The 24,706-nt window shown below is 30.0% G+C and overlaps 1 protein-coding gene across 1 annotated transcript; it reads left to right on the top strand.

The window, feature by feature from the left end:
* Positions 1–5,289: 5,289 nt before the first annotated feature.
* Positions 5,290–24,458, top strand: LOC133188022 (kinesin-like protein KIF28P). The gene is made up of 16 exons (XM_061323411.1): positions 5,290–5,334; positions 5,421–5,570; positions 6,805–6,937; positions 8,964–9,031; positions 9,531–9,642; positions 9,771–9,882; positions 10,356–10,454; positions 10,785–10,879; positions 18,149–18,219; positions 19,797–19,857; positions 20,143–20,298; positions 22,730–22,805; positions 22,962–23,093; positions 23,377–23,531; positions 23,942–24,090; positions 24,324–24,458. Exons 1-16 carry the CDS (start codon positions 5,290–5,292, stop codon positions 24,456–24,458), a joined length of 1,749 nt encoding a protein of 582 aa, XP_061179395.1.
* Positions 24,459–24,706: the final 248 nt, after the last annotated feature.

Raw genomic sequence — 24,706 nt, 5'->3', positions numbered from 1 at the left:
CTTTATAATAGCCGTAGGGAGCAAATTTGCACAGTACTTTGCTAGAATGAGGGGTCCAGTCCCTGGAAAATATCAAAAGTTCAAGGATATCCGCTTCACTATAAATTTTTAAACACGTGTATCTATTATTCCTACTATTCTGAAAAGTGCTGGGAGCTGGTTGTGCATTGTTTATTTATTCCCTAATGTGACATGATTCCAGTGCGTATTACATCTATGTCTGGAATTTATAGAAAGACAGCTAAATTTTACAGAATTCCCGAGCATAAGGAAGTTGCTCCCAGCACTTTTCATGTTAAGAAATTTGTCTTAAACAAAACAGAATCATTTTTTTAGCGGAAAGATACCCGTATACCGTTGAACTTTTACGATCTTTGTAGTAGTACATATATGTTCCAATTTTAAACCTGTCACGTGACAAACAGCTGATGTAAGCGATGTCGCTTTGGCCGAAGTCAGTAGAGAGCCGATATATACAAGTGCAAACACCACAATGCACATTCATCAAAACTAATGCTGTTAAAAAAAAATTAAAATTGTATTCATTTTCGCTGAATAAATAAGGCGTATATTTCATGGGCATCCTTAACCTAGCTGCGTTCTGTTTTATTTGTTGTAATTATAAATCCTTTTTTAATAGTTCATTTTGCACCTTTATTGCAATGTTAATTGGTATCCACCGCAAGCCTTCTGGTGACTAAAGATAAATTGAGTTTTAAAAAGAAATCAAAGAATTGATTAACAAATTTCTTTTGAATACATATTTCAATGTAAGTAGAAAGTCTTCTTCAGTTTTGTTCCACGATTGATCGATCCATTGTTCTCTCGCTTGCCTGCGATCGCCGACGGTTCAATACAAATACGTATCTAGGTCAAGACCTTCGCTGTCGATTGTTTATCTATTCCCTCCGACAAAAAAAATAGTTCGGAGTGAAGGTTGCTTTGTATATTAATTCCATTCAGAAACTTCAATTTTATTCATGTGCACTCATGAGAACACTACTTATTGCTTGAAAATCGCATTTAATTTTAATTTCAATTTTTTTTAATTATAGAAACACTGATTTCAATGCAAAAATAAACAGAGGACTTTATTTCTTATTGAATTTTTATTAGAATTTCACGTTTTAATTTTTCCAATCAATCTTGTAAGTACTAATGTTTACATATTAGAAACTTATCTTTGATTTGTTCCTTTTTTAAGGTATCATATGTTAATATTAAATTAATGTATTATAATGAAGAACGAAGATAAACAAGAAATTTGAAATGGAAGTGATTAGAGGGGGTGCCATTGAAGCTGGACAACAACATACGAGGCTGACTTACGTCACGTCGAACAAGAAAATCTATGAATTTTGATAATACGTAATTATTGGCTGTTAAATAATGAGTGTTGGCTACAGGATATTTTGCATATTATCATTGTACCATACTATTAGTACTTTAAGAATCAAATTTTGAAATATTGTTGTGCAAATTTCCGATATATCCTGTAAAGGGGCTGAATGTTCAAGTTAAATGCTAATGGGCAGCTGCTCTAGATGATATATGAAGATAACACGGACCTCTAAAAAAATCAGAGGTGGGATCAGGTGCCATGAAGAAGTAAGCATCTCCTGTCGACCGGTCACATCCGCCGTGTGCTTCTTGTCATGATCGGGCAAACAGAGAAATCCGTAAAAAATCAAGTGTGAAAATAATATATAAAATAAAACATAAACTTTTATAACATATATAAAAAAACGACAATCAACATTCGACATAATGACAGATTGTACTTGCTGACAAGGTCATTATATCGACTGTAGAATTTGCGAAGTATTGAATTTGAAGGAAACTGTTGATATCCTTGCATCATCAACTTATTTGTCAATACCTTGCCTAGTTTAGAAATTGTAGAGCATGATCTTGCGTATCGAATCAACTGGGGGACATAATCTATGCAGGTGTTGATGGTATATTGCTACGTAAATGAGGGAAGTTGACGATAGAAAAGATGAAGTCATCACGACCGGGGTAACCTAAATTTGGCCCTTTCAAAATAAGTGATTTAAGTCCTCATTATTAACTATATTTGCATCATCAGTGATGCCGTGTCCAGCAGGACTACAGTTGTAGGGTGAAGAACATGAACAAATAGGGAGATTATGTTCAGATGTTCGATATCTATGCTTTCATAATTAAAGAGTTTTGAAGCAATAGTCGATGTAAATTTGAAAGAAATACAAAGTTTGGACTTCAACTTAAAATTAGATGGAATGCAAGACTGAACCCTTTTGTGCTTAAGAATATTACTGATATTTACTGCATCAATTCCTTTGTTGGAAAACTGAAATTTAAGGAAAAAACGGGTTGCTTGAGCAGTATTCTCTTCGTAGCGGTTCAAAAACCTATGATTTGCACTATCTATAATCACATATCTAAGCCTGTATTTCGATGTCAAAGAATCCAAATATGGACTTTCCTTGACCTTTTCAACTAGACCATATAAAAGTTTCAAAGGGACATAGCAAAGTTTAGTGTGAATGTGATGAAGACCTAACTGCTTAGTATGAGTCAACGGAGACATTGTGTATAATAGGTTTATTGTAAGATCGATGTCCATGACTACGCTTACGTCTCTGGGTTTTGTTAAAAAGTCCCATCACATTCACATTGCTAGACTGTGGACTTCCCAATAAAATCGGTAATGTCATAGCTAACTTATTGAAAGGCCTTGCCTAGTTTTCTAATTCAGTATTCTTCTAGTTGTCTACGGAAAGGCGTACTTAACGAAGTTCGCTCCTGAGCTTTTGAGCAGATTTTTGTCTTAACCTATATTTAAAAAAATTCTGCATAATGTTTTAGTTCTTACAATAAATTTGGATTCTACAGTGCTACTTACACTATATTCAGTTAAAACTCCTTGAATAAATTCCAAACCAAAAGCATCAAGTGATGAACTATATTTTGTGGCGGAAGGTTTTTTTTTTAGAAGAAAATGATCATTTTTTCTCTTTCGAAGTATTTTAAGTATGTTAAGTTTGGATTCCTATTTTTCCATGCAGCCTGCAAATAGAGTTATTCTGTGCCGTGAACTGTTTTATGCTGGTCCTAACTTATATATTAAATAAACTATCATGAATTCCAACATCATATTTGATAAATATAGCAAATTATATTGTGAAAATCCAGAAAAAATAGCCCTAATTTAAGCTGAAAATGAGCACTATTTTAGCAATATCTAAAATTTAACATCACTGACCCCCACTTTTAATTTTGTTTTCTGAATATATAAGATTCTTTTAACTATTTCTTCTTAAATTTAGTAAAATGTCATTACTTTCAAATGATTTTTTTGCTTGTTAAATTTTTAATGCCAGAAAAATGATATTTTTTGGAGTGTAAAAAGGTCAAATGATTAAACATTGGAAGTAATTTTAAAATTTTTGGTCGTCAATAATTTTAATGTGTCTATTCAAGATGAAATAAGACTGTGTTTGTTCCTATAATTTATTTGAATGAAAAATATTGGAGGAAAAACTTTAAAAATTGAATTATGTGTAAGACGTATTTACAGTGGAAAAAGGTCAAACTAAATGCTCTGTAGCGCCAAAAGAAGCGCATTGGGCCCCATTTTTTGTTTTGATTTTTAATTAAGCTATGTGTGTAGACTCTAAAAACATACTTGATAAAAAAACGTCATTACTTTTGATGGCAGGATCCAACTTCCTTAATGATAGGCTATTAGTATGATGGAAATTTTTTTCTAGAATTCTAACTTTCATTGACAAAAAAGAATGGTCAGGTAAATAAAAGTGATTGTAGAGAAGCTGCTGGTCACTGTTGTTAACTTGAAATCTATGCCCCGATATCCTTTTATTTAGTGAACACTTGGTATCACTTGAAATATATGCCCCGATATCCTTTTACCGGTATTAAGTGAACCCTTGATATCACCAACATAAGGGTACATTCCATTTCGTAGTCAATATTGAAAATCTGCAGTTCAGATTTCCACAGATGTTGGTACAGAAGCTTTGCCCTTTAAAACTACTAGTGAAAGAACAGCTTGTAATCAAATTATTACAAGTTTTACCATTTTTGGCAGACCATTTGAAATAGATGACATGGGATCAAAAAGGACTCTTCAAATATATCTATAGAAGCTTTACATTCCTTCAATTATACAAACTGTAGGTTTTATATAAAAACTGGGAATCTGAAGACTGCACGTATGGCATATGTTAAATATCCTGGAGGATAATCCGAGGGACACTGATTGAACTCTTTGAGTAAGTGTCTCTTATTGACTCAAAAGAATGACGCATTCTTAGATGTAAGATTTTAGACTTTTTATACATGCATACATGTACGCAGTTGAAGATGCAGCACTTTTAAATCTGATATATAAAATAATCAATTTATGTTAACACGCTAGACATCTGTTAAATATAAACTTTTATAAATATCCTAGAAATATTTTTCAAATATATCTCTGTCATATTTGAACCATATACTAAATGAAAAGGATATATCTTTGCAACAACAGTACCATTTTAAATAAAATTTTGACAGTCGTTTTTAATACAAATTGTTTTTTTTTTTGTGATTAAATGGGGACACCCTACAAACATTTTAGGAAAGAAATTTGTTTCAAAATTTAACTAAAATTTGAAGATCCAGACATATTTAGAGCATTAGCAATAATAAGTTCGTGGATCTGTGGATCAGGAAACAAAGTTACTAACATGTTAATTTATCTTTTTTACCTTCTGTACTTTCTTCTTTTCATCCTTTAAGGCCTCTTGCTCTCTTTTGTACTGGGACATTGCCACCCCCATATCTATGATATCAATAGTTAACTTCTTTGAATTCAACAATCAATGACATGCATTTCAAATCTCATGCATTCAACAGGATAAAATTCTCTCTCTCTTCAAAGTTTGTATTCATTTTGTTTACTTGCGTGTGTATAAACCATAACGATCTGAGAATCCAGGCTCATTTGCCAGGATAGAACTTCATGCATTATGCACATACACTAACGCATACGTGGCATCTTATTTCTTCTAGTTTTTTAAAGCATCAAAAATTTAAAAATCAAGACTTTAAGAAGATAATTTAAACGTTATCAATTTATACATAATAAACATAAATAATAATAAAATAAACATATAAAACCTGACACTTGGCATTCCTTATGTGTGCATGGTTACCAACATGATTCATGCATAACAGCGACATCTGTTGTCCTAACATGTTGGGGCCCATTGAAAGACACATACTCAAGTGAAGTCTAAAAAAATGGCGTCTGATCAGGTTAAAGTGGCAGTACGGATAAGACCATTTGTATCCTTTTTATGGTTAGCTTTTCTCACAAAAAGCATTGTCCTACGCTAAATGTCCTTTAGACAAAGTTTTTCTTAATTATAAAGAATCCTCTGGATATTGGTGAGCACGAAAACGTTCTTCGTGTAGTCGGACAAACAATATCCATACAGGACTATGGAGTCATTAAAAACAGGGATTTTAAATATGATTACGTATTTGCTCCTGAAGGACAAGGTAATCGTGATGAAGATCAGGTAAGATTAATTTTTTTTCTTTATTGTTTTATTTATTGCGAAAGTATATGCTTGTTTCAGCAAAGTATATATAGAAAAAATGAGCCTTCAGATAACTTTAAATTTTTTTTTTTTTTTGAATATTACAGAGCCAAAAACGTTACGTTTTTATTTTTATATCTATTTCAAATGCATTTTACTGTATTGAAAAAATATTTTTATTAAGTGTATTGCATGTTTAAAATGCCCAAATACATGTGTAACTCATTCATGTTAAAGAAAAATGGAATTTTGTTTTAAAAAATTTTAAATATGAATATTTGGGAGTTTTCCTAAGAAGTATTTATAAACAGGAAACAGAAGTTAAGACAAGTGTCCTTAAATTTCCCCCTTACTTTCGTGTTTCAGAGGATTTTAAATCCTATTGAATTTGTTGCTAACAACTTCTTTAAGAAGAGTGAAACTGCAACCATGCACTACTAAATAAATAAATAAATCTTATCCATTTACCTGCTACACATTGTAATACATACAAAAGTCTGAGTTTTGAAATAGCTTAGCTCGGCGTAGTGTTCATTCGTGCTATGTACGAATTCAGTACCTGTATGCTTATTTGGGTGCCCAGGTGTATACAAACTTAAATAATATTAACTTTTGCTGTAATTATCACTAATTCAAAGACATTGTTTTGTTATGCTTGAATTTTTGTTATGCTATAATAAGAAAGTATATTCTGAGAGGAAAAGAACAGAAAATCTCCGAAAAAAAAAGTTGACGAAATGGGGTATTCGGAAGGTTTTTCTTACCAATTTCTTCCTTAAGAGGTCATTTATTTTCATTTATCTTTAGCTGACTTTCGGTTATGAATGGAAATTAATGATACAAGAAAGCAGAAGGAGTTTAAAAAAAAAATACTGGAAAATGTCCCTTGGAAAAAAGCGTGAAATGTTGTACCCCCTCCTCCCCATATGCAAAAAGTGTCACAGTTATTATTGATCTACAATTTTTTTTTATGTTGACATTTGAAGCACAAGAGCAGCACTTTACACATCCTTTTTTATACACCGAATTGAAATATATACGAAACATAACAAATCAATATTCCTATTTTCATTTTGAACTCATTCTCCCGAGCCACTAATTAATAATTATAATAATTTTAATATTTATTTTTAAATTGAGTAAAATAAATGCCAAAGATGAATTTTGCAGTCATTGTTACTTGAATACTATCCGATCTTTTCATGTTTTTTAGAGGAAAATATTCCATACACTTGGACTTGATTTACTAGATAATGTTTGGGACGGTTATAACTGCACAATCTTTGCATATGGACAGACGGGGAGTGGAAAATCGTACTCACTCATGGAGTATGGAAAAAATAAAGGTAATGTAACACATGATAAAACCATATATGTAATTCACGTCTGGCCTTTTTTATTCTCGATTCGTCACTTTGAAATCCTTAAGCGACATTTTTTTTTGTAATAAGGAAACTTTCAGCTTGAATATACAACTTAATAAATTGTTCGCGGGGATAATTATATTTGCGAGAAAAGAAGGTAACAAATTTAACAATTTAATAAAATAAAAAAAAACGAAAATAAACAAACAAAAAACAAAAACTAAACCAAAAAAAAAAACAAACAAACAAACAAACAAAAACTAAACAAAAAAAAAACAAAACAAACAAACAAACAAACAAACAAACCAAAAAAATAAATAAATAAATAAAAAATAAAAACACACACACAAAAAAATAGAAAAAAAAACATGGCCTGTTTTATGTTCCTATGAAACAGAGTTTATTCAAAAACTTCTACATGAGAAGAATAAAACACTTGCTAGACCTTCAACTCGACATTCAGATATACATGTATCGACGACTTTTTTCCAAGTAACAATAGTTAATTCCATTCATTTGTCCACTCGGTATATATCCCAGTGAACTTAAAAATGAAAGACAATACAGATTCTCCCACATCAATTTCATCTCTTGATGATTTGCTGAAAATACACGATAGGCCAAATTATATGTATGACAAACGAGATGACTTCAGCTTTTCCAGCATCATCTTTCCTTATTTATATAATAATACTCCGCTTTCACCTGTATATGGTGTTAAAAGTCTCCAAACTCATTCGTTATTTTAAGACTATGCTCTCAATTTTTAAACCGGAGCAGGCTAATGATAGATAAGTTAATGTAACAAGGATTTCAAGAACATCGTTGAAAGTCTGCATTTCGTAAATTCTATAGTCGATATGATGACCTTCTAAGCAAATATAACCAATCATTGGATCGTATTTTGACTGACATATTTCATACCCATTGCAAGGCCTTGTTGTTACACTAAATTTGACTGCGGACTTTTCCGTCTATCTGATCATTACATAGGGCTTACAGCGGGTATGACTGGTTAGACCGGTAGTCAGGGGATGCTTACTCCTCATAAGTACCTGATCCCACCTCTAGATTATTTTATGCCTTGTTCACAGATTTGTATTGTTTTTAGATTTTTTAAAGATTGTTCATTGTTCGTTCTCTTTATCTTTTTTCATTGAAAATTAAAATGGTTTACAGTATCTTAACCTTCAAGTATTGTAGCATTCATGTTTTCACTCTTTTGCTTGTCTAATATCTTTGCACATATCCAAATAATCTTTAAAAGATATTTTCTGATCTTTGCTGTTCAAAAACAGTTATAGAAAAGAAGCACACAGTTAATAATACCATAGCTGTAGAGATCGACCTTTTATCATTTAAGACCTCAATAAAAACTATTAGTTTTGCTTGTATGATACTTGCACTAAACGTTTACCTGTGTAACAATCCTCTTCTAATGAATAGATTGACATAAAATATGCATGTAAAATCTTCATATTTATTTTATATATATATATATATATATATATATATATATATATATATATATATATATATATATATATATATATATATATATATATATATATATATATATATTATACTAAAGGCAAAAACCTTTGATTTTTTTTAATTTGGCTTCATATTAAATCACTCTCTTCCGTAAGAAATACAAGCTTCAAATTCCTATCTTGAACTTACTTTGGCTCAATCTGCAGTAATCTGCCTAAAGCTAATGCTTATCAATACTCTCTTTGATCTGTCGCTGAAAACAGGCTTAATGTATTATTTTACAGTTTCAAATATAAAATATATTACGTTTTCTTTCAGATTGTTTTCTATTATCATTTTATTTTTGTCAAACTTATTGATTTGGTTCTAAAATTTCCTGAACAGCTAGTAAAAGGCTAGTACATACATAGCTATTTGATTATAAAAAAGGATGGATAATCATGAATAATTATAGTTAGATGATTGTGTTAATTTTCAAGACAACTTTATGCACATAAATCATTTTTATTTACAGGTTTTGTTGCCAGGTTTGTCGAAAATCTTTTTGAACACATTGAAAAAGAAGATTCAGTTACATGCAAGGTATTTTGATATATTTACATTTGCTGTGTTTTTCTACTAAGCCAACTGTGAAATTGATTTGAAAGTCATTTTTGTGTATACTCACGCGTAGAAATATACACGGTGAAACTCGCGCTATAGTGACGTCACATTGAGGCTACAGAGACGTTAATAAAAATGTAACGATATAGAGCAACAAGAAAGTCAAATATTGAGTATATTATTGGTGCTTTTAAGCTTGTAAAATGTAAATATAAGGAATTATTTTAAGTTTAGTGTGAAGTATTGGTGTGTAAATCACACAGACTTGCACGTAGGCATATTTTTTATGAAGCGCTTGTGCGCTTCATGAAATATGCCTACGTGACAAGTCTGTGTGATTTACACACCAATAACTCACACAAAACTTAAAAACATTCCTTAAATATAAGCTATGTAATTATAAAATATATAAGCAAGACATTTTTTTACTAATACTGCAAGCCTTCAAGTTATTGAATAATATACATTTGTATAAAAGGTAAACCTTGGTATGTTAGAAATATACAACGAAAAGGTGTATGATTTGCTGAGTGATAGTAAATATCGATCTCCATTGAAGATTAAGGAAAGAGGTGACGGATGTTTTGAAGGTATGGCTATATTTAAATCAAATATACTTCAGAATATTTTTGTTTGTCTATAGTCAGAATATTTAGTCATAATATTTTACATCTGTGTTTCATTATTTTAAATGTTGTATGAATGTGTTTACAATTAGCAAACAGATTGACAAAAATAAATGTAACAGAGAAGACTCAGGTGCAAAAATGGATAATGCAAGGGTATACAAATAGATCAATAGCTGCAACCGAGATGAATGAAACAAGCAGGTGAGAATATTCTGAGAGAGAGAGAGAGAGAGAGAGAGAGAGAGAGAGAGAATTATGTAAATATCCAATTAAGAAATCTCACAAGTGATTTTAGGATATGATCTAATCTATGATCGGGTAAATTGTTTAAGGGTTTTTATTATTTTCTCTATCGTTCACATTTATCTAATGGCTCAAACTAAATCACATAACTTAGTACAAACATCTGATCATCTGGGTATTTCATGTTTTAAGCTTCTAAATAGCCTTTTGATTTGGTGTTCGGTCGATATGCTTTCTCTAAGGCAAATATATCTAGGGATTGGCCTCAAAAAAGATTATATTTCTATAATATTTAAGCAAAGTAATTGCACATCATCTTACATTGCAGTACATAACAATAATAATTATTGACTTACATGAAACGTGAGATAGCTAGAAAACATACATTTTTATTGAAAACAAACCTTTCCAGTTTCATTGTTTTACTTTAGTCGGGCACACACAATCATTGCAATCGGGGTATGGATTATGGATAATGTGCACAAAGTAGAGAAAACGTCTACCATTAATATTGTAGACCTTGCAGGAAGGTAAAAAGTTATGTACTTCTGTTTTTAGCTCACCTGGGTTCAATTTTATATGATTAATTCGAAAGTTCTTGCATGAGATAACATTCATACAAATCGTTTAAAAAAAGAAAAATAAAACGAAAATCAATCAAGGATTTCAAACAAGATATAGATTTGTTCAATTTTTAACTTCGCTATTATATAGTGTGAATTTGTGGCCTTTAATTAGTCCTGTATCAATTCAAATTATATTGGCCTGAAAACGTATTTCTTTTGCAACCTGTCTGTTACAGATACGCGACCTTTATTTAATGGACTTCATAATTAACTATGAATTTTCTTATTTCTAAGTGAAAGAGCTAAAAAGGCGAACACTTCAGGGAAAAGATTCACCGAGGGAAACAACATCAACAAATCGTTGCTTGTTCTTGGGCAAGTTATAGAAAGTATGTTTGTAACACTTTACAACCTATTCCGAACGTGTGATAAAAAGTTTAATAAGAAGCATAGTTTTGGAGATCATCTTCCAACAATCTTTTGGAATTCCCATTGGTGCTAATTGCGCCCCGTTATTAGCAGACATTTTTTTGTATTCAAATGAAACAGAATTTATTGAAAAACGTCTATATGAAAAGATATCTCTTGCTGTGGCCTTTAATTTAACGTAAAGATATATATCAACGACGTTTTATCAATTAACAATATTCATTTTCATTCCTTACTTTGATTCGAAATATCATATATATATATATATATATATATATATATATATATATATATATATATATATATATATATATATATATATATATATATATATATATATATATATATATATATATATATATATATATACAATATATATATATATATATATATATATATATATATATATATATATATATATATATATATATATATATATATATATATTAAACAAATATAAAAAGAAAACACAAGAATCCTCCGTAAAGCTTTAGCGCTTTCATTAAAAATCTTCAGAAGCTTTACATTACAAAAATGTATACAACGGTAACATAGTAACAATGATTATGACGTTAAACTAAGCTTAGTTTAACGTCATAATCATTGTTACTATGTTACCGTTGTATAAAGCTTTACGGAGGATTCTTGTGTTTTCTTTTTATATTTGTTTAATATTGTAATCCGATTACTGAGACTTTATTTCAATTTTGGATATATATATATATATATATATATATATATATATATATATATATATATATATATATATATATATATATATATATATATATATATATATATATATATATATATATATATATATATGGATAATTTTCTAGATTTAATTAGACATTAATGACCAAAAAAAAAAAAGCAAGTTATTGACAAATAAATTGATACAGGAATATCAACAGCTCTCGTTTAAAGTCAATATTTTGGAAATTCTATGATCGATACAATAACCTAGTTATCGACGAGCATTCTATCCTTAAGTCGAATGTTGACTGACGTTTTTCATACAAAGTGTTATACCATTATTATCACACTAAATTGTCTAAGGATTTTTCCGTTTGCCCGATCATGGCAATGAGCACAAGGCGAGTGTGACTGGTCGACAGGGGATGATTACCTCTCCATGCCACCTGATCCGACCTCTGATGTTTTTAGAAGTCTGTTTTGTTCTGCTTCCAATTTGTATTGTTTCAATGGACTTCTGAGATTGACTACTGAACCTTATCTTCCTATTTCAACGTTTAATCAAATGTTAACGTTAATTTCAACCTAACAGCAAAATTTAATGATAAACGTGATGACTTTAACTTTTCTGTCATTTACTTCCCTTATTTATGTAGCAATAATACATTATCACCTGCATATGGAGTTTATGTCTACCAGTTGATTCGATTCGCAAGAGCATGCTCTACGTACGAACAATTTCTAAAACTATGCAAGGTATTGACAAATAAGTTGATGAAACAAGGATCTCAACAGTCTCCTTTAAAGTCAACAGTTTGCAAACTCTACGGTCTATACAATGACCTTGTCAGCAAATGGAATCTGTCATTAAGATTGTTAATTAAGAATGTTGAATTTTTTATACAAACTTTTAGGCCATTATTTCCACACTAAATTGTCTACGGATTTTCCCGTTCGCCCGATCGTAACAAGGATCCACGGCGATTATGAGCGATCGACAGCGGATGCTTACTCCTCTCTGGCGCCTGATCCCACCTCTGATATTTTAAGAAATCCGTATTTGCTCTGTTCCCAAAATGTTTTGTTCCAACTGACTTCTGAGCTTGATTACTGTATTTTATCCTCATATTTCATGTAAATCTCCGCACATATATTATATAGTAATATACTTGCTCCTCAACATATCGTGAGTCACACTGTCTAACTAGGGACAAATTGTTTTTGGAATCAAAATAGAAAGCGATGTTTTTGCTTTATATAGTTTATTTTGCATTAATGTCTAATCTTTCTAAAGCAATACTAAAATACCGTCTTGTTATTTTTGTTACTTTGTTTATGTTATTTCTTCCATGGCTAAGAAAATGTATGGAAAGAGAAACCCACTAAAATTAGATTAAATGTATGAAGAATATTTCAGTTTGACTTGATTGTGTAATGATAAAGAGTCATATATAATAGACATTATTAATGTACATTTGAGGTATTATGGCATATGTTGCTAAATAAAGGAATATTAGTATATTAATGATTACAGGTACACATGAAGAAAATACTAGTTTGCTAGAGAATAAATATTAATCTATTTGTTCTTATAAGAAACTTAACAATGCCACATCTAACAAACGTTCAGAAGTTCGTTCAAAAACGATAAATCAAGTAAATTTGGTTTGAAACTAACAAGTTTATACCGCATTAAGACGCGGGGATAGAAAAAAAGGTTTATGTCACTTTTTGTGCCCCATAGATTGCTTTGATGATGAAGCAATACAAAGGAACTTTTCTTCAATGTTTCCTAGCGTGAGACAATCCGATAGTTTAATGCCTTATTTTTCACTATTTTAAAAGAAAATAGTTTTTTTTAATATGTCGCTTGTGGAAGTTGTTAAACATTTTAATGTAACACACACAACACAAAGACTTCTGTATTTGAAAATAGTTTTAGAAAACGATAAAGGTTCTACTAAAGTAAAACTTTCGTCTGTAAAAAGGGTTTTAATAGTGTCCAAATTTTGTTAATGTTCTTAATTGCTGTGGCCTGTGAATTTCACCCCAGCAAACCATGTTATGAACTTGACAAAAACTGTTTGATTCAACAGTTTTCCTATTAAGGTGTATTATTCATACAAATTAACAAATTAAAATGCACTTCGCTATATAGCATATTTTTTTCAAAAAAAAATAAAAAATAAATAAATAATAATAATAAGAAATAAAATAAAATCTAGCCCTTCTATATTTGTATATTCAGTGGCAAAATGATATTCAATGTATTACATATGTTTATAAGTACAACCTAGCATTCAAACTTCTTATTACAGACACTAAAACTAAATATTTAATATCTATGTTCATGTGTAACACAAACTTTCACATTCACTTTAGTTTTCAGTGGTGTCAAGTCAGTTTATTGTCTATCTTATCAAAATGGCTGAATTCTAGGGAGTCTGCACATTTGCTATCTTGCACATCATAAACATATATGACATTTTTTGGAGAAAATCTGCCATTACAGAGTATTTTAATTTATAATTTTGCAGGGGTGTTACTCTAAGGCTTCAACATTTAGGAACATAACAAATTTTGGCCACTGTTAGATGTAAAACGGTTTCTACAAACACAGATATGCCTAAGAAGAACCTTAAGTAGCACGATACAGGAGGCACCGGCCTACCTTCAGTTTTCTATGGCGCTTTTCTATCGAGTGTTGATTAAACAACGTGACTTTGGTGACTTAGAGATTTATGACCATATGCTTAGTTTTATGTTTCCTTCAAAATTTTCAATCTTAAAATTATAACAATTTTCCTTACAATTTACCTCATGTTAAGCACTAGATTTGCTAGTTTTCATTTTTATTTCTCTCTCAATATAATGTGTTCGTTAGCCATCGTCCGTATTATTAAAACTTACATTATTACCTCTGGACATTATGTAGACAAATTGTATGACTAAACTTAGCAATTGTTTTAACTCTTAAGAAGTTATTTTTGATCTTTCGTTAAGGCTTATGGTAAGAATAAGTCAATCTTTTCTTGCAATGATATGTTACCATAGTGTGTTTGAGGAAGAACCATGCTTTTGACTGAAATCACTTAAAAAATTTGATCAACATCAAATTTATTAGAGGAAAAAATGTCATCGTCTAGGATTGATGGCCTATAATATATATATATATATATATATATATATATATATATATATATATATATATATATATATATATATATATATATATATATATATATATATATATATATATATATATATATATATATATATATATATATATATATTATTGCTTAAAATAAAGCAATAAAAATGACCAACGACACGAACAATTAAAAGTTGTCAAATTTTCGGAACGCCCTGTCCCTTTCTCAGGACAAAGACAAAAGTTAAGCAATCATAAAAAACAAAGGAAATAGAGAAAAAAAAATTAATAAACAAAACAAAACAAATAGCACTACTACTAAACTACCTAACACTATATATTTACAATATTTTTACAATGTTACATGTTTTTAATTTGAAGTTTATAACCAGTTGTAAGGAAAGAAATCCAGACCGCTATCAAATCCGTCCGGTCTGTCTTGTGTACTCTGGTGAAGTGCAATTTACATAACTGAACGGATTAATTATCGCTAATTAAATACGACCATGTAGTTAATCGTACACTGTCTTGTTCTCTCAAAATAGCGTAACTCTACATGATAAAAGAAACCAAAGAAAGGTAATATAGAAGGGAAATTTTAAAATATGAAATTGGATCTATTATAAATTTTGAAATGTTTTGAGGACTGTTTATCGGATAAAAGAAATAATAAACAAAAATGTAAGCAAAAAATATGTGTGTGGGTCGTTCGGGAATTGATAATGCGAATTATCTGTAAAGTTTACACTATATGGAGAGAATGTTCTTGTTTGTGACAATCAGGAATTTGATCTAGTTCACGTTCATCCTGGTAAAGTCATTTAGTTGGTTCGGATTTCTTTCTTTACAACTGGTTAGAAACTTCAAATCAAACTTGTAACATCGTAAATATATAGTGTTTGGTAGTTTAGTAGTAGTGCTAGTTTTTTGTTTCTCTAAATTCTTTTTTATGACTTCTAAAATTGCCGCGCAATGCATATATTTACATAATTCTTTGTTTACTCGGAGTGCTGCCACAGAAAATTTGTCTGACGAAAAAGCAACCTCCACCTCCACTCCATCCTCCACATCTTTCAGTTAACAAATATGCATATTTCTCTGACATTTTCATGCGTTTTTTATGCACCACTTTTGTTTCCAATAAAGTTTGATGTATTATATCGCATTATCGCATCTTTGTGTTGTAACAATATTGTGACTGGGAGACCACTGTTGTGTAATATTTTGGTAACTTGCATTTCTAGTAAAGAAACAGTTTATATGTCAACAAGCTTTCCTTGAGGCTGGTATGTCTCCCAGCCAAATTCTTTTGTAATTGTTTTATGGATTACATTTTTCGTCATTTAAATAAATGACAAGTTTTTTTTTTACACTTAACATGTTTTCTGTTATAAATATTTGAAACAAACAGAGCTCTATGTTGCCTTGGACTACCAGTAAGGTTTTAACATAAACTTTTTTCTTTGTCCTGAGGAAGGGACAGGGCGTCCCGAAAATATGACATTTTTAATTGTTCGTGTCGTTGGTCATTTTTATTGCTTTACATAAAATTCAATCTCTGACCTTGTATCTATTTAATAGATGCGACACATAGGATAAATAGTGTTGTAGGTTTTCTAGTGCTTCATATATATATATATATATATATATATATATATATATATATATATATATATATATATATATATATATATATATATATATATATATATATATATATATATATATATATATATATTGCTGTCATAGGCAATGCAGTGAATATTTGAGCAATCAGTTTATCTAGAGCAGTTAGTGACAGATCTTATAATGACATTCGTTTTTCATTTTCGGTTTTCAATATCACAGAGCTCGCCAAACGAGACGAAAGTGATAGAGGATACGGCCACAGTAAGTAATTATATCTATAAGGCCGATATTCATATGATTGACAATGCATTTCACACCTCAGCATAATTTTGATAGATTTGTTGGCATTTTCCTCACTAAAGCAATATATTATACAATATATTAAAGAAGATATAAATTAAATGTGGATTCTCAAAACCTCAAGAGAACTTTTAGAACTTTTAGAAAGTTTGAAATCAAAAATATATTTCCAAAAAGCAATAGCATCAAACATTTGACTTTTCTTACACTCTATACCACCATTTCTTACGAAAAATTATACACCAAGCTCTTTGATTTCGTGAGATAACTGCTTCTTCAATAGAAAATGGAGCTTTTCGTATCAGATCTTATTAAAAAAATCCTAAATAAGAAGACTTTTGTTGTGACTTTCAGTTTGACATTTAAATATATCGATGACCTTTTTTAAAAAAAAGTTACTTTCAAATTGAAAGTTCCAATCATTTTGATATATTACAATATATTTCAATGAACTCAAAATAAAGGACACTACAGAGTCTGTCACATCTGTTTCATATTTCAATATTTTACCGATTATAGACGACAGTGGTCAATAAAAACTTTACTATATGACAAACCTGATGACCTCAGTTTTTCCATCTTCATTCCCTCCTATTTTTGCGTTAATTTTCAACAATTACCTTTATATTGTGCTGATTCGACAGGCGAGAGCATGTTCTGAGTATGATGAATTTTCAAACAGAGGCAGACTGAGAAATACCTTGAGTTACAAGGCTTTTAACAATCTCTTTCAAAGTGAGCATTCCGCAAACTCTATGATTGATATAATGACCCTGTTTTGAAATACAAGCTATCGTTTGTTCGTATTTTGACTGAAGTTTCATATCAATTCGTAGGCCATTTTTTGTTCTTTTTTGAACTACTAATTATTTCGTTTACATAAAAAGTAAACTGGGCTCATAATATGTGTGACTTTTTGGTAGAAGATGATTACTCCGTCAAGGCATCTGATATACATCCATTTTTTAACATGTTTAAGGGGTCTGTGTTTTCCCTGTTCACCATTCGTATTGTTTACAGGATTTATGAGTTCGATAACATTACGTTATTTTCAACTTTTCATGCTTACAGTTTTTGGGTACATTGAACAGTTTTACGGGAACACGTTCATTTTTTGACTTTTTTTTTTGTCTATTCTGAATAACAAAAGTAGATGTACATGTGTATAGATGTACCTCTCTGTACGCAAACATAAACGCAATAATATATACTGAGTAATATAATCATATAATATTGTTTGATTCATGTATTTCACTTCCTTTGTAATTATATAATTTTTTTAGAGACAGTCAGTGTAACTGAAATAGTTGTCTATGGACAAGTACTTTCATGAGACCAGTGATATATTCTAATATATATATATATATATATATATATATATATATATATATATATATATATATATATATATATATATATATATATATATATATATATATATATTGATTTTTAGTTCCATATCGTGAGTCAAAGCTGACTATGCTACTGAAAAACTCCTTGGGAGGAAACAGCAAGACAGTAATGGTAAGATGAAATGCACTCAGAAGTCAATAAATGGTTAATTAATTGAAGAATCAGTCGTTTTGTTGAATCCCCAATCGATGTTCATATCCTCACTCCTCATTCCCATATGTTTTCTGTATGTTTGAGAGATGGTTTTCCCCGCCTAACACAAATAAACTTGCATATATGGTTCATCTATGAACGTTTTCTCCTGTGCTTGTTTAGTATGCCCTTAGTATACATCTTGTCTGACTCCTATGAAAGTTAGTATTCATGTCATTGTCTTATCACAAATGCTATGCAAGACAAGTCTGAATATTTAGTGCAATTTTTAAGGCTTCATTTCACACTGAATTGTCTAAGGATTAATTTTTCCGTTTGCTCGATCATGACAAGGAGCACACGGCGGAGTGACCGGTCGGCAGGTGATGTTCATTACTCCATGGCATCGTCCGTGTTTTCTCTGCTCAATTTGTATTGTTTAAATGAATTTTTGAGCTTGATTCCTGTTCGTTATCTTCATATTTCATCAGGGGAAATGCTTTAAAGGGGCATGGACACAGTTTCAACTGAATTTTGTTTTACCAATTTTAATATTTACAATTCCTATCTTAGGCAATTCTAATGATCAGCAAAAATTTGAACATCATTTGCTGATTTACAAAGGAGATACAGAACTTAAAATTCTTCATAACGTAAACAAGTCTCGTGCCTTGTTTTTGTTTACATATAGAAAATATAATATTTATAACAAAATGAGATTCAGCAAATTACTAGAAACTGTCTAATCGTATTAAGAATTAACTTCTCTATTGAAAAAATCTGCTTTGAACGAACATATATTAGTATATTTAACCTATGTAAATAAAAACATGGCATGGGGCTTGTTTTCATAACAAAGGTTTGGCGCTAATAATCTGTCTTGTATCTCGACAACTGAAATTCAATTTTTTGATGATCATTAAAACTACATAAGTTAAGTATTTGTTTACATAGAAAAATGGAAAAATAAAATTTGAAAAACCGTGTCCATGCCCCTTTAAATGCTGTTCTGACTTAACTTTAATGCTTGATTGTCTCAGATTACTACAACTATAGATCTGTTTTTAACTTTTCATAAGAAATATATAAAAATATTTCCTGTCTGAAGATGATTCGGAAATGGAATCTTTCATATATAATATGCCTGAATGATTCTGGTGTTAAGGCATGTTTCTAACTTATCACAGGTGATATACTAACCAAACCTGCACCCCATTAATTATTTTGTTTAAATAAAATAGTGAATGTAACGAAAATTTGACACTTCTGAGACTCAGAAGAATACAAGATAAGCAAGTCCTTGCTTTTATATGTAATACATACACTGTAAACTTAATAATTTGGAGTATTTATATGTGTATGTTTATGCATGTATATTGTAATATTTAAATACCACGTTTTGACTGTGAACTTCTGAAGAACATTTTGTTCGAACAACTTTCAAAAACCGTCTATGAATACAAACATTTAAAAAGAAAAGAAAAAAGATAGTAAAAGAATTATATTTTTAATTACTCATTGGCTTACATATATTTACCTCAGAGATATCATTTCAGCTTGCAACTGTACATCCATTATCAAATAATATCGAAGAAACATTGTCCACTTTACGATATGGTACGTAAACTCTTTATTTTCCCGACACAATATTATTCATTTATTCAAATACAATTTAGTAGTAAAAAGGAGCTTTAAAAATAAAGACTGTAGCTTTTTGATTAATGTTTTTTACCGTAGATGAAAATAATCATATGCTTTTTATTTCTCAATTTACAGGGCAACCTTGTATTTGATTTCTTAACGCATCAAAATTATATATATAGTAATATAGAAAAAAAAAACTTTTACATATAAGGAGACTTTCAAACAAAACAAGAACAATTAAACCATTATAATTTCTAGCTTCAAGAGCAATGGTTATACGTAATGAATCTAAGGTGAACCAAACCGACTTACGTATGCAGGTTCAAGAACTGTTGAATGAGATAGACAGCTTGCATAAACAGTTAAAGGGAGTGAGGTCAGACGAAAATGCTGATAAAGAAAGGCTGATGAAAGGTATGTTGTAAATTAACTTTGCAACCAATCTCTGCTCGATGGATCACTGTACTGTAGAAAATAAATATTTCTTAGAAAAGTATGTTTATATACATTTGACAAACTTTCCTCTGTAATCCTAATAAACGTTTTGAAGCTTTTTCATTCTCACAGGACAATTATATGAAAATATTCGATTTATTCTGCATACGAATGCTTGCAAGTAATCATATCAAAAATTAGTCTTACAGTTCTTAAAAAATAATTTAAAAATGTCCTAAATATTCTTTTTGAAGGTTGTTGACTAGCTTTGCAAGATTTTTATTACTTACGATTATGATTTAAAACAAATTTAACTTACTCTGAACGAGAATGCTTGCATATAATATTGGCAATTGTAACCTTGTACCCTGTAAACTTGTCGTTCTAAGGACAATGATATTTCCAAAATATTTCTATGTAAAGCCTAAAACTCTTTTTGTTGCCACAATCCAATCTTTTAAGGTTATGTTAAAACAAAATGGATTCTTCAATCCCGGATAATGATTGCATAAGTTACTGAGGTGATATAAAAATTAAACAAAGGGATATAAATTGAACAGTTTGCTTACCAGCATTTTCGTTCTCTTGGATGGCAAAGGATGGCTTTAGAAAAGGTACAAGTCGTTTTTAATAATCAGTAAATCTCTCAATTTGATTGATCGTCTCATGTATTTAGCTTAGAGTTTGTATTTAATAATGCATGATACTTATGTTTAACATTCAAAATACATGTGTACAGTACATCTTAAATACAGAGGCAAAAGTACAGAAAATATTTTTAAAAATTACCGGGTATTTCCTCAAGAAGAAAAAAAACTGGAGGTGCAAGAGATATCACATAAATTTATTGAACGTTACTTTTCAAAGTTTATGATACTGACATGCAGAAAACTGACCTAAATGTGGGAAGGTTTCTGGTGAACTTAACCGTTGTTCTCCGATATGCAGTATGTCTTGTAGATCCTAGATCACCTTCATAAAATGTCATTTTACCTATAGACAAAATCCATTCATCTTGCCAGTATCTTTAGAGGGAAGAAATGACTTTTTAATTAAATCTGCCGGCGATTTTTACAGAAATTAATTTTTAAAGCCATTTAAATGATATTTTTGATGGCATTATTATTTTTTTTTTTTTTTTGAAATTTAAACTAAGTATGTTGAAATGTAGGGAATATCTTATCGTACATTTAATTACAGTAAAGAAATTGTAATTTGTATTAGTTTTGCATTTCAGAAATATCCATTTTGACGGAGAAGGTAAGATTGTCAGTAATTTTTCCATATGCCATAACAATATTTATAAAATACTCAACAATACGTACATTTTAGGAATTGTCTTTTATTACACTTTCGTCGTTTAACCCCCCCCCCCTTCTTTTTAAATAAACGTCATGATGTATAAGTGTAATGTAATATGAAAATTATCAAACATTTTGGCATTGGACTAAACTTTAAGTAACAAATATAAAATATAGATGAAATCAAGAAAATTCAAATTAACAGCATCATATCTGTAAATTTGTTTCAATAAATAGTAAAATAAGTTATGTTAAAGGGAATTTCTTAAATGGTTATGTTTGCAACAATGAAGGGTATATCATCTATTGTATCGGTTAAAATTACAGCATCTGAAAATGCCGTTAAAATACTGTCCTTTTTTTTTTTTTTGCAAAAAGCACTATCAAAATCAAAGAGTTTGAATGCTTGATGAGGGGGATGAAAAAGTGAGACCATATAAAATGTACTTTAATTTCTCTTTATAGCTGGCAGAGTCAGAAGATAAAAGTATAACATCAACAAAGGTTCTCTCTCTCTCTCTCTCTCTCTCTCTCTCTCTCGTTTTTTTTCTCTTTTAAACTTTGAAAGGTAAACGATGAAAAAAAAAATTATATGCTGCAAACTGTTACCTATATATGTCGATTAGGAATTGGAAGTTCTGGAAAATATTCGAAAGCAGGAAGAGGAAAGACAAAAAACAGTTCCTTACTTGCTGAATCTGAACGCAGACGAAATGCTCACGAGACGTGTTAGGTATTTCATATCAGAAGGTAAATTTCTGCAAAATATTTTAGTTTGTAGTTGAATCTATATATTGCAAAGAGAATTAAGAAAATTTTCACCTTTTTGGCCTTGCTTAAATAAAGATGAACAATTGAAAAATAAAGAATTGATTATATAGCACTTTTAAAATTCATGTTCAAATTTAGGGAACTGATAGCATCTAGCTTCTTATATTGTAATATTGGGTTCTAAAAAACATGATAATAACAGAAAAAATACAAGTGATTTATTCTTCAGCACTTTGCATATAAGCTATTATTGTGTGAATGTACATGAGCAAATCTCTTAAATCTTGCATTCAACTTTATTCTAAGAGAACATTTTAAAAGGTTTTCTTTTAACTTAGGAAATGTTCTTCAAGTTGGCGGTGAACGACCTACTGATTGTCCATTAAATGAATATATATTGTTGACAGGAATAGGGTAAATAGAATTGTGTGAGGGTTAAGGTCGATCAAATACTGATTTGGAACAAAAATATCTTTTGTTTTTTTTTTTTTTTTTGTTTTTTTTTTTATCAAAGCTTCATGATCATGATCAAGTTTCATGATCAAAATAGGACTTTAAAAACCTTTTCAGAGCCAAACCCAATTATGCTGTTCTTGAAAATCAGAAAGGAAAAGTATATGTGAAAGCAGAAACTGGATATGTTTTTGTTAAGGGGAAGGAACTCGAGAAAAATTTACCTCGTAGACTTAAACATGGATACACGTGAGTCTAATGCATAGCCATTTTTTCTTGATTACACTCTAATATTAAACATATCTTATGAATTGTTAAAACAAATTATAAAATTATCCATATAGATGACATTGAAAGAATGGCCGTATTCAATCGATTTCTATTATGATTTGTCATGTGCCCATGAAAATTTATTTGAAAGAAGTTTTGAATGATTATAGTAGCGAAGAGTTTATTTGAATATTATCCTGATTTACATATTTTTAAGGATGCATATTTTTTATGTTAAAGTAATTGTGTATTTTTATCTTAGAGTGATGTTCGGTCAGCTCTCCAGTATGTTTGTTTTCATTGATCAGAAGGCCGCATGTAAGAAAAATCTAGAGGACAAAGAAGCTTCAAATATTTCCTATGCATCAGCGAAAGACGATTTTATTAAATTTGCAGAAAAGGATGGGACGATTAAAGGTTCTTTTTTAAGAAATTAGTTTTACTGTATATCTATAGTCTGGTTTTTATATTTAACTTTAGGTAAAGTAGGAAAATGTTTTATAGAATTCTAGATGTATTTACATCACTAACATTTAGAAATTAAGAATCAGTTCTACCTTCTTAAAAACTTATACCCTACTACATACTTTAAGTGATTTTATACTGAACAAATCTTTTATCGAAGCATGTAAATCTACATACGAGTTTATCTATGGAAATAGCACATCATGGATATAACAAGAAATTTGAATTTGACCAATTCGAGCGTTTGCGATAATTCTATTTTAAAAATCTTTTAAATACCACCTAAAGTACATACGATAATGACGTTATGCAGAAACAAGCAATATACTCGTATACTAAAAAATATGTTCTTTTTCTTTCAGGAGATTCTTTGCTTCGAAATATGGTAGTTGTGAGAGACCAGGACATTAGAAATGCTAATGCTTTAGCAATAGAATTAAACAAACCACTAACTTTCGAGCTAATTCTAGTCAGTGATGCTTTTGCAGGAAGAAAGATGGGGAAATTACAGGTATGTTTTAAGTATCTTTTTTTCAGAAAGGAGATCATTTTAAGTTAAAAGAAAGTTGTCAGACAAAAGAAAGAAAAAAAGTTGCATAAAGCTAACTTTTACTGTTTCTAATGCAATTTCTTTATTTTATAATATTTGCATTTCATGAAAGTTTTCAAAATACTAGTAAACGAATGACTTAGGGTATTTAATTTTACATTGAATTATTCTTTTATATATAAAAATCTTTAAAGATATTCATAAAGGTGATCAACAAAGCTACAGAATGTGAGTACATCTGGAGTGAGGACTATTTTTTGGAGAAGTATGAGGCAATGGTTGCGTTCACAAATAAAGATGAATCGGTAAAATTCGATAGCTTTACTTAAAAGCAGCATAAATATAGAATTCTTGTTTAAGATTTTAGCTGACATAGAGCACATGCACAGGTTAAAGAAAAAACAAATCTCGAAGGCGTACTTAAAATATCTGGTTCCGGGGTCATAAATCTTAGATGAGCAAACTCTTGATCTCAGTCTCACTTTTCCGCTATATGGTCCTTTTGTAAAAGTGAGACCGAGATCAAAAGTGAGTTCGTCTAAGTTTTTAATTGCTACGGAGCCTGTATGTCTGAGGC

The sequence above is a fragment of the Saccostrea echinata genome, unplaced genomic scaffold (assembly GCF_033153115.1).
Source record: "Saccostrea echinata isolate AGI-Se365-2 ecotype Australia unplaced genomic scaffold, CSIRO_AGI_Sech_v1 ptg000015l, whole genome shotgun sequence".
In the NCBI taxonomy this organism is placed as follows: Eukaryota; Metazoa; Mollusca; class Bivalvia; order Ostreida; family Ostreidae; genus Saccostrea; species Saccostrea echinata.
This window is presented reverse-complemented; position numbering and strand designations above follow the sequence as displayed.

Excerpts from the sequence above, each read along its gene's own strand:
- LOC133188022 (XM_061323411.1), top strand. The coding sequence starts at position 5,290 with ATGGCGTCTGATCAGGTTAAAGTGGCAGTACGGATAAGACCATTT. Across the intron at positions 5,335-5,420 it reads CAGTACGGATAAGACCATTT|AATCCTCTGGATATTGGTGA; the intron begins GTATCCTTTTTA and ends TTAATTATAAAG. Across the intron at positions 23,094-23,376 it reads AGACTTAAACATGGATACAC|AGTGATGTTCGGTCAGCTCT; the intron begins GTGAGTCTAATG and ends TTTTTATCTTAG.